At 41.2% G+C, this 10,970-nt stretch overlaps 1 protein-coding gene and 1 non-coding gene across 2 annotated transcripts; one reads left to right on the top strand and one right to left on the bottom strand.

Moving 5' to 3' along the window:
• Positions 1-4,929: 4,929 nt before the first annotated feature.
• Positions 4,930-8,077, bottom strand: LOC109483503 (multiple epidermal growth factor-like domains protein 9). Its single transcript, XM_019786532.1, has 7 exons — positions 7,962-8,077; positions 7,473-7,579; positions 7,085-7,180; positions 6,602-6,712; positions 6,161-6,358; positions 5,777-5,974; positions 4,930-5,087 (listed from the first exon to the last, which is right to left on the bottom strand). The coding sequence occupies exons 2-7, from the start codon at positions 7,540-7,542 to the stop codon at positions 4,930-4,932; spliced, it is 831 nt and encodes a 276-aa protein (XP_019642091.1). The 5' UTR covers positions 7,543-7,579; positions 7,962-8,077.
• Trnag-gcc lies at positions 5,446-5,516 on the top strand. Its single transcript has one exon. It is a non-coding gene; the product is annotated as a tRNA-Gly (tRNA).
• Positions 8,078-10,970: the final 2,893 nt, after the last annotated feature.

Raw genomic sequence — 10,970 nt, 5'->3', positions numbered from 1 at the left:
ACTATCCAAAGGTTGATCTTGATACCTCCTCTAAGCAGCCAATTCCATTATGGCGTGTATTGAGGCAACTGACAATGATATGATATGAATCTTTATTGCATGTTCTTGCCCAAATGGGCTAAATGCACAAATGTGACCAAATGTAGTCGAGAGGATAAAAACATGAGCATTGCAATTGCATACTGTAACGCTATATTCTAATACTAAGTGCTAGGAGTTTATATATTGCAACAATACTATATACTACCTATATCATCTAATGTTAGTTGCCCTTTCTTCTCTCTCTCAATGATCTACAGTGTTAACTTCATACATTGTCAAAGTAGCATCATCGTATCATGACCCATGCCATTTATCTTGCTTCAGCAGACCTTTCTCTAAGGTTAATCCCTACATTCGTTCTGACATTTCTTTATCTTGTAAGCGTCGTAATAATTAGGCCACAGCAAGTAATTTTTATGGATGGCATCAGCGCGCGCATTTATTTACGCCTGATTTGGGGGAAATAAAACAAGAAATATTGTTGCCCTCTGACAGCGGTCAATATGCCAAAAATGGGCAAATGTGTCTGTTGCCATGCCGGAATGTGAATGGCAGATAACAGGAGACAAGAAAAGACTCTGATTCAATGTTGTTGCTTTTTTACTTTGATGCAGTGATATGTAATACTGGCTGTTTATATGTGATGTTCTCACTGAATCAAAACCATTTGTACAATTATTGAGTATCTTGCTTCAGTAGACTTTTCTCAGTGGATAATCCCTACAGTCGTTCTGACATATTCTTATCTTGTAAGCGTCGTTACCAGCTGCGGCATCAGGCAGTGTAATAAGTACTGTAATTCCTGATTTTTTTTCACTGTACTGTTATGTTCACTGTTTCACTGTCACTTCTGTACAGTGAAGTTATAATTACAGTTACCAAATAATTCCTGGACTTTCTTTTTCCTGCACCTGTCACCACCGTGAATATATAGTGCCATGAACATGTCCATTTTTCTCAGACCGTGACGTTTTGCCACCGTGAACATAAAGTGAATTACAGTACTCCTGGGAGGAGCTGATGGATTGAACAGCAAACCAGACTCCCGTGCGAATGCAGCGATTACGTCTGCTATTGTCTAATCGATGTGATTCATGTAGTGCGTCCTGCTTGTTCGATACGTCTAGGACTACTGTCCTCGGGAGAGAGGGGGGAAGAGAGAGGGGGAGGGAGAGAGAGAACCTAAAGACGAGGAATATTGAGGAGAGGAAGAGCAAGAATAGGACCATGTTTCCTTTGGAAAACCTAGAAACCCAGTCCACAATAAGGCATGATTTTCTTATACTTCTTGTGTCAATGCAATCAATTGTGACTCTTAGCCTGCTTTTAAAATGCCATCCTGTGAAAGTGTACCAGGCAGCGGTTCAGTATTTCATGTGTCATTTTGAACGCCCACTGCCAACAGCAGAGAAAACTCTATATTTACCGGTAGAGAATTTGTCACAAAATCTTCAAGGCCTGGGATGTCGTTGATCTATACTTTCAGGATGACTGCCTGTAATTTGTGGGTAATGAAAGGGACAGCTTCTCTTTGTAGATACCAGAAAGGGTATCCATTAAGGGGACACAGGTTGTGATAATACATTGTGAAGATTATACCTTGCTCTTATCTATTCTGTCCAGGGACAAACATCATAGACTGCCCGGAGAGCCAGTTTCCCATCTCAAATAAAGGTAAGTAAAGTGCAAGGCGCCACCCGTGCCTCAAATGGTCCTTAAAAGCCTATTAGACTAGTGCACCTTCCCAGAGATTGAATTGACGTATGCTGAAGACCATAGTTTATTCCTCCTTTCTGTCTTCGAGTACAAGGCCACCTTTGACTTCAAATGTATCTTCAAGGCATGTTGCGTTAGTAAGGCCATCGGTGATCTCTAATGGCCCGTAAAAGCACCTCGGACCAGTGGACCGTCCCAAAGATTGAATGGACGTATGCTGAAGACCATAGTTCATTCCTCCTGTCTGTCTTCAGTGAAGTACAAGGCCACATTTGATCCCAAAGGTATCTTAAAGGCATGTTACATTAGGAAGCGATCTTAGACCATGAAAAGGCCACCAGTGATCTTAAATGGCCCGTAAAAGCATCTTAGACCAGTGGACCTTCCCAAAGATTAAATGGACGTATGCTGAAGACCATTGTTTATTCCTCCTTTCTGTCTTCAGAATGTCAGTACACGGCCACCTTTGACTTCAAAGGTATCTTTAAGGCATGTTGCATTAGGAACCGGTATTAGACCATGAAAAGGCCACCAGTGATCTTAAATGGCCCGTAAAAGCATCTTAGACCGGTGGACCGACTTGGAGATTGAATTGACGTATGTTGAAAACCGTTATGTATTCCTCCTTTCTGTCTTCAGAATGTCAGTACAAGGCCACCTTTGATCGCAAAGGTTTCGTTAAGGCATGTTGCATTAGTGGTCGTCTTAGACCTTTAAAAGGCCACCAGTGATCTATTCTAATGGCCCATGAAAGCATCTAAGACCAGTGCACCTCTCTGGAGAATGTATGCTGAAGACCGTAGCTTATTCCTCCTTCCTATCTCTAAAAATATCAGAAATTTTGCATTAGTGAGCCTTCCAAGATCATGAAAAGATCTTTCATGAAAAAGGTGGATTCATGTTGTAGATTTATTCCTCCTTCCTATCTCTAAAAATATCAGTACAAAGACACCGACAGGCGGCCTTAAAAGTACCTTTAAGGCATGTTCCATCAGGGACACTCAAGACCATAAACAGGACAAATGACTGCATGTTGTAGATAATTCTGCTTCTTCCTATCTCTGTTAGCCAGGTTACAGGTTAGCAGACTACCTGGAGAGCAAGCTTAACAACTCAAAGAAAGACGAACTACTGTACAAGGCAACCGGTGATCTCAAATGGCCCGTGAAAGTATGTTGAATCATTAAACAGTAAATGAGCAGAACAGGTACATGCATGTCGAGGAAGAGAGCTTATTTGTCTTCTATTGCCCAAGGAACATCGCAGACCGTCTAAAGAGCCAGCGTGCCGTAACTGAGTAAGCTAAAAGAACACGTCTGATTTCTAAAAGCCCTGAATGACATCTTAGATGAGCGAACTGTCCCAGACTCCCAGTACATTTATGTTGCAGATACATTTATGTTGCAGATACATTTATGTTGCAGATGTTACAAAGGAAACATCATAGACTGCCTAAAGAGCATGTTCTGCATCTCAATAAAATAATAATAGCCACGAGGGCTCCTGGGATCTCTAATGGTCCATAAAAGGTATCTGATAGTGAACTGTACCAGTGAATGAATAAGACGGATACAAGTATGTACCAGGTAAAAGCTCATCCCTCAAGTTATCAACGAAGCCTTACAGACTGTGGGAAAACAAGATTTCCATCTTTAAGGATATCTAAGGACATCTCAAGGGCACAGGGTATTCTCAAGTCCCTCGTTAAGGTATCTCACAACTGTGTGTTGGAATAAAGTTCAATGTTTTACTATGATTACTACCAACACAGATGAACTTTCATTATAACCTTCCTAGTGAATGACTGGGATAGGTGCATAAATTCTGGCTTGTTTTACCCTGTTCTGCCCCGCGGCATGGCTTACTGCCTTAAGAACACGCTTTCCGATTCCTGAAGACGCAAAGTGCACTTCAAGGGCACGTCTTAGACGCTCCCTTGGCCTCAAATGGTCCGGAAAGGTACCTTGAGGCCAGCGTCTTCGCGCAATGAATCAAAAGCATCCAGTTGTGCGCTACGCTGTACACATCTTGAACGTGCCCTTGCCCACGTATAGGTGAGGTTGGAACTGGTATACATGCACCGCCGCTCAAAAGTGACCATTCGAAGTGGCCAACGCTCCATTAGACATTGAGGGCACTGAGTGGGCTTGTAGCCATCCTCACTAGATAGCCTTTTTTATCTATCTAGTGATGATGCCTCTACTGTACTTGAAGGCTTTCAGTTAGTTGTCGAGTTAGGTCGAGTGTATGCCGATTCATGTACGCCCCTCAGCAAAGACTAGCTTTTTTCATTGCCCAATAAGGTAAAACTGTAATGGCAGTGCCCCCTTTCGGCACAATACAAGACAGCAGGTGTGGTGCATGGATTTAGTGCTATACTATCTCTTCTGTCTGTATATATACATGTAGGACTGTTCAGCCATATCCGAATCTGTAGGGCTGATGTCAATCAAAATTTTACAATGGTCAATATTGGCCACGTATCTCCAACCAAGGACATTATCTTCTGTATAATGTCCTTGCTCCAACTCTCCTGTCTACAGTCCATAATAGATCATTGACAGCTATTTATGACAAGAGCTGACGTGACATTAAGGCTGACATTTGAGTCCGGACATTTGTAATTATATCACGTATGAAAATTTAATCAGTTTTCCAACATGATACAAGGACGATACTGTCGCGTTTATTTGTGTCATTCAAAAGCCTTCTTTTTCTCGCAACTACTGTGAATCAAAGCGTACAAATGGTAAAAAAAAAACTAAAGCTTAAAATTTTCTAACTATGTGCTACTGCCAACATAAACATAAAAAACATCAACGAGCATTTGGATTCAATAAATCTAGCAGTCTTATTGACTATATTACTCTGATTCCCGAAATTATCTTTGATTTTAAAATTGCTCACTATTATAGTTGATTGACTAGTGCCACTAAGAAACCTTTCAGTACAAAACACTCTAGACACACTAGAAGACTAAACATTAATCGACGTAATATATACTGTACTGCATAAAGCACCCTTACTGTCAGGCTAAACGTAGTGCACAAGACAATCCATTATTGATTGTCAAATAAAAAATTGGATCTCTAGCTATGCCTTTGACTAGTCGATTGATTGATTGATTGATTGATTGATCGATTGATCGATTGATTGATTGATTGATTGATTCTAAAGCTCGGTTCTCATGAACGGTATGTTGATCCCTCTTGCCTCCCCGTAGATGACGAAGACGATGATCCCCAGCATGAGGATACAGGCGATGGCTGCCACCACCACCGCCCCGGTGTTCTGTCCCCTCACGATGTCTAGAACAGAGCCACCTGTACCTGGAGCACAGACAGAAGTCAGAGATAAAACTGAATATCAAAGTTCCTCACTCACAACCACAACAAGATTAAGAGCAAACGTATCAATTATGGGCTTCATCAAGGCGACTCTGACTATAGAGTTCACAGCGCACTGGAAGTATTGACAACAATCTCCATCTCCAGTCATTCAAAACAAGAGTACATCGGCATCTTCTTTCAACCACAAGGACTTCTGCATGTAGCTAGAACTTTGCAGTTGCTGCAAACCAATGATTAGCCAGGAGTGTTACAACCCAGGCTATTGTGTATTTACATTAGCACATGATAGAAAAAAAGTTTACTGTGCACTACAGAAGTTAGAGATAGGAAATCAGGCGCATCGGTGGTTCAGTGGTAGAATTCTCGCCTGCCACGCGGGAGGCCCGGGTTCGATTCCCGGCCGATGCAATTTTCTTTTTGTTCTCATATTACAATGAACGATTGCCATGCGTAAGCTTTGAACATCTAGTTTCAACTGACACTCTGCCAGTCTATCTGTTTGCTTGTTTATCTGTGATTTCCATTATGTACTATACAACTTTTGGTCATTGAAGTGTGGCAAACGTTACCACAAACTCAAAGACCATGACATCAGGAACAAAATATCTTTCTCATTCGACGAACTGTACGTCGAGTGCTTTTTGTTGTTGTTGTTTGTTTTTTTTTACCTTTGGTCTTCCAGTATGTCGAGCAGTCGTGTGCCATCTCGCCCCTCTTGGCGGTCTCCTGGTAGATTGTTCCGTCCTGTGGATGTGCACAGTAGCAGAGGCCGGTCGAGCCGTGGCACTGTTTGGTGCTGAAGCTGCCGTCGGCCTCACACTGCATCACAAACTCGCCAGGCATGGGGAAGGCACTTGTCTTACACCCTGGAAATTTTAGAATTTTTTTTTGAAATTTTTTTTAGAAATTATTTTAGAAATTTTTTTTTACATTTTTTTTTACATTTTTTTTAGAACTTTTTAAAGAATTTTTTTCAGAATTTTTTTTGATTTTTTAAAAAGAATTTTTTTTAGAAATTTTTTTTTTACCTATTGCCTTAATCGTTTTTTTACCTTTGGTCTGCCAGTAGGTTGCGCAGTCGTGTTCCATCTCTCCCCTCCTGGCCGTCTCCTGGTAGATGGTTCCTTTTTGTGGATGTGCACAGTAGCAGAGACCAGTCGAGCCATGACACTGTTTAGTGCTGAAGCTGCCGTCAGCCTCACACTGCATCACAAACTCGCCAGGCATGGGGTTGGGGTTAGACCTGCATACTGAAAAATAGAGACATAGGCAAAAAATGTTAAGAGTTGACCATTTATTTTGGTTTCGTTTGTATATCATACACCTGCTAATATCTGTCTGCCTGTTGGTCCGTCTGTTTGTCTGTGATTCTCACAATGTACAATAAAGCGTAGTCATACTCGTACTACATCAATGTGGCTATTTTCTTTTTTGCCATCCGTAATTATATACAGTCTAAATGTGCACTATAAAACTTGTTCAACGATGCTGACCTCTATCGTCGGGGGCCGTTGTGGCCGGAGGATTGGTGACGTTTGCAGCTGCCGGTGGTAAAGTGGTGGCGCCCGGTGGTGCTTCTGTAGCCTGAGCTGTAGAAGCAGCACCTGTGCGTAAACAAATGGGAAAAAATCTTATCATCTCTCATTAGATTGACTAATACAATACAAATCAACTCTAAAAGGGTTTGTTAGTATAGTGACATTTGCCACTGAACATGCTAACACCACCAAGCTAACATTGTAATATCATCATATATCATTGATAATGTACATCATGCCAATACGCCATTCACGTTATATCTATGTAGTTTTAGTTTCCAGGAATAGACTAGTATGTTTGTAAAGACCACATTGTCATCCTTGCCATACATTGTACCATGTACAACTGTCGAGCAATAAAGATCAATCAATCAATCAAAAATATAAAAAAGAATATAAAGTACCCATCTGATTTTTTTTACTTGTTTTGAGACTAACCTGCAGCTGGAGTTTGTGGTACTGCACTAGATTGCTGCCCGTCGACCACAGGACTGACAACAGCAACTCTGGGTGTGGTACTCTGAGCACTAACACCTAGGGTAAGATAAGACATGTCAATTGAGGTTGTAATCCCTTTGGATTAAGACTTTCTTAAAGATCTAACAGTCTCTTGTAAACTTAGAAGAAAACGGGGTAGTGAAACTTTGGGGTCACAGATGCCTTTACCGTCTTGGATACCATTAAATGCCATGAAGAACTGGGAAAAAAACACTAGAAACTACGTAGAATAAACAACAACCATACCCCTAAAATGCGATTAACATAGCAATCTGCATGACATATCTTTTACCATTATACTAGTCTAGTATTTGGAGGAGCATTTTACCTGTTAGTATAAAACTTAGGCAAACGGCCAGCAGTATGGGCTTTCCTGATATCCTGACAATTGTAGACATCCTGGTTTGGTTCTAAGGTGAAGCTGCCAGTGAAAAGCTGAAATAAACACGACAAAATTAACCTGCAATTCAAATCCTGTAGTTACAGTGTTTTATACACAGGGTGAACACAATAGTATCTTGAAAACCTCGGGTGTTTTTGCTGTGGCACACATTTTGTTAGTCTAAGCATGTAAATAGGTCATTTAAGTACGTCTTATATTTCATGTGTATGCATACAGTTCATACCGCCAGTCAAATTCTGTAGGAAGGGAATATTCAAAATGCCGCCCCCCTCCCCATATATACTTACACAACAATAAGGTATCACTACGTATTTTTCTAGCCTAGCATCCAGCCTTCTTCAGCTTGTCTCTGTGGTTGTAGCGACGGTAAGAGCATACACGACCTGAACAGGGCTGGATACTAGGCTATCTTACCCAAACGCTATCTCTGGATCCTGCTTTCTCCGAAAAGCGTCGCTAGTGTTGGGAAGTGCCTCTTGTTGTTGTTAAGCGACGCGTCTCTTTCTATAGTTTTGTGCACTGCCTGGGGGCACTAATTATAAAGGCAGCTGGTACCGCCATACTCTCCAAGCAGAGGTTTGGGCTTTGCCGTATTTTTGGTGCGTTTTTAGGCTTTTTTTATCGGGCTTTCTTTTTAGCACTGGTATCTTTTTTATACCAACCTGAAAAAAAGATACCAATGGCGTAAAAAAAAACATACCAGTGCAAAAAGAAAGCCCGATGAAAAGCCTAAAAACACGCCAAAAATAAGCCAAAACCCAAACCTCTGCTTGGAGAGTCGACGTGCCATACAGACTAACCCAACCGGTCCTACTCTTTTGTTAGCAGCCCCACGCCCAAGGTTACTAGCTACATGTAGTATGTCAGAGATAGTATATCGTACTCGTCTGTCTGTTTGTTTCTTTGCTTATACGTTTTCAATCTTATTAGTCTATAATGTAATTATGTTGCTTCGTATCCATTTTCCCTTTGTGTTCGACACTCGTATAAGGCAGTCGGACAGGTTTTCGTCCTTTGTTAGATGATTAATTCTTAAACACATGTCGACCACCAGAAAGGTCATATCAAACACCTTAATTGTTTTTCATTTTATATATACACCTAGTTGTGTTTCAGTATTCATATTCCCACCTGTATACACGTATATACACGTACATATACACCTGTATATGTACCTGTGCCCGTATACAGGTACACAGGAAAGCTGCCATGTGCATGTAGATTGTATTGTGTAATTACAACATTTAAAGCACGGCTAAATACTATGTTCCTATTCCATGTGCATCAGCACAGTTAAATAACATGTACCTGTGCCTATATACATGTAGATGTATAGTCTTTATTAGCCTCCGTAGCAGGCTTATAGAACTGGGGGTTTGGTGGTCTTCGGCTGTTTTCTGATTAAAACGGGGGTAATTCAACCAGGCCGGCTATGTTGTCTATATGCAATCAGTAAAAAGCTCATAAAAGCTCGCAAAGACCATGAAGACCCCCACCCCCCAAAAAAACAGTTTTTGGCATGCTATGGAGGCAAAGTCTTCATGAAATTTTCTGCATTCGTGGTCGGTTAAAATATGCTTTTTTTGTGCATGTTATGTTCTCATAAGACATGATCACAATAGACTGAACACCTCTAACACGCCCGCCATGTTTGTAATCACATAATCATACCAGACGGTCCTTTGTAAAGATCACGGTTGGCTACACATGGCGCACGCCGCTTTCTCGCTGTGTTTGTTTGTGCATGACATCCCTTACCTGTTGGCTTACACAAGAAAAGCCTTCCCAAGAACATTTACTTACTCAAATGCTGTTTTTTTTTTGGGGGGGGGGGGGGCTTCATGGTCTTTGGGAGCTTTTATGAGCTATTTTCTGATTGCATATAGACAACATAGCCAGCCTGGTTGAAGTTACCCCCCTTTTAATCAAAAAACAGCCGAAGACCAGCAAACCCCCAGTTCTATAAGCCTGCTACGGAGGCTAATGAAGACTATACAGCCTGTTGTTGTAACGTTATACTCAGCGTTAAGGGTTGTGGTCCGCCCCAACTCTGAATACGGCGTCATGCTACAACTAACATACCCACTACCCCCTCCCCATTCATAAATTCAAACTAAGACCAACTCATTCCATTCATAAATTCAGCAATTCTACAATGAAACATAGGAAAACGCATCTTCAAGTCAAAATAGAATGTATAGCTCACAAAATAGCATGCAAAGACGACAACATGTAACAGGATACGTACACAGTAGAATTAACTTAAGATAGGCAGAGAGAAGGAATGGCAACACTCACCACAAATTGTTACACAGTCGACGTCGATACAGTTGTAGCGTCTTTGTTGGACCTGCTATACATGCAGTCAGTGTACAGCCTTATATAGAGGACACGGGGCCTCAAAATGACGAGTTTAAAACGGCAAAACTGTAGACAAAGTGGTCTGTAGTAGAGCCCTACCACTCGGACGCCCTCCCCCGTTACTCGTGGCTGTCCCAGAACAATGATAATCAGTCTGGTAGAACCAGTTCCGTCCCAGGGTCATCGGGTATCGCATAGGTGTGCGGCAGTTGTTGGGTGCCGCCAATTCGTCATCATACTGGGATTTCAAGCGAGGACTACACATGTACTAAGGCACATGAGAGACTCTAAAACGTGAAGCACATAAGATAATTGTATGTATGTCGTGTAATTTTATGTCAGCTGTACGATGATGTCGTTCTATGTCACTATTCATTTTGTTCTGTCATAGAAGACCTCTACAGAAGGCGCAATGGTTGGGCCTTCTTCTTTTTCTTCTGCTTCTTATCCGTTTCAAACAATGAAAAAAAAAATCAAAAGTCATGTTTTTTTACGAATACATAAGGCTCCATCGCTAAGAAATATACCAACGACACGAAATGCATACGATCTATTACTAAAGAAACATACGATCCTCGCTTGGACCAGCGCGAAGTATTCATACAATCCATTGCTATGAAACATGCGATCCTTACGTTGATAAAGGTTAGACATCCAAGTAATGAGATACACAAGAAAACAATAAAACTAGATAAATTCTAGTAACTGTTTTGAAAATATAATGGTAGTTTAAGATTTCCCGGGTAAGACGACATACAGGTAAGATAAGATTGGACCAATGGTAGGGTGGTACGTGTAGGATAAACCATTGGAATAGAGGGGGGTACGAAACTGGCTGTCAATGCTTTTAAACTCTAGAAACATAACACAATAGCTAGTAAATTACACATGTCATCAGCTATTTGTTAGTATGCGTTTGTTTTTGGAATATATTAAGGTTTAGATACGTTAAAAATTGCACATAAACGATGTACATGTATATCCCCACCGGTTGGTTTCGTCTACTACTATGACATCAAACCCGGAAGTCAACTAACAGGAACCGAAACCAGCCGTTGAAAC

This window comes from Branchiostoma belcheri, unplaced genomic scaffold (assembly GCF_001625305.1).
Source record: "Branchiostoma belcheri isolate BF01 breed outbred unplaced genomic scaffold, Haploidv18h27 scaffold65, whole genome shotgun sequence".
NCBI classification, from domain to species: Eukaryota; Metazoa; Chordata; class Leptocardii; order Amphioxiformes; family Branchiostomatidae; genus Branchiostoma; species Branchiostoma belcheri.
This window is presented reverse-complemented; position numbering and strand designations above follow the sequence as displayed.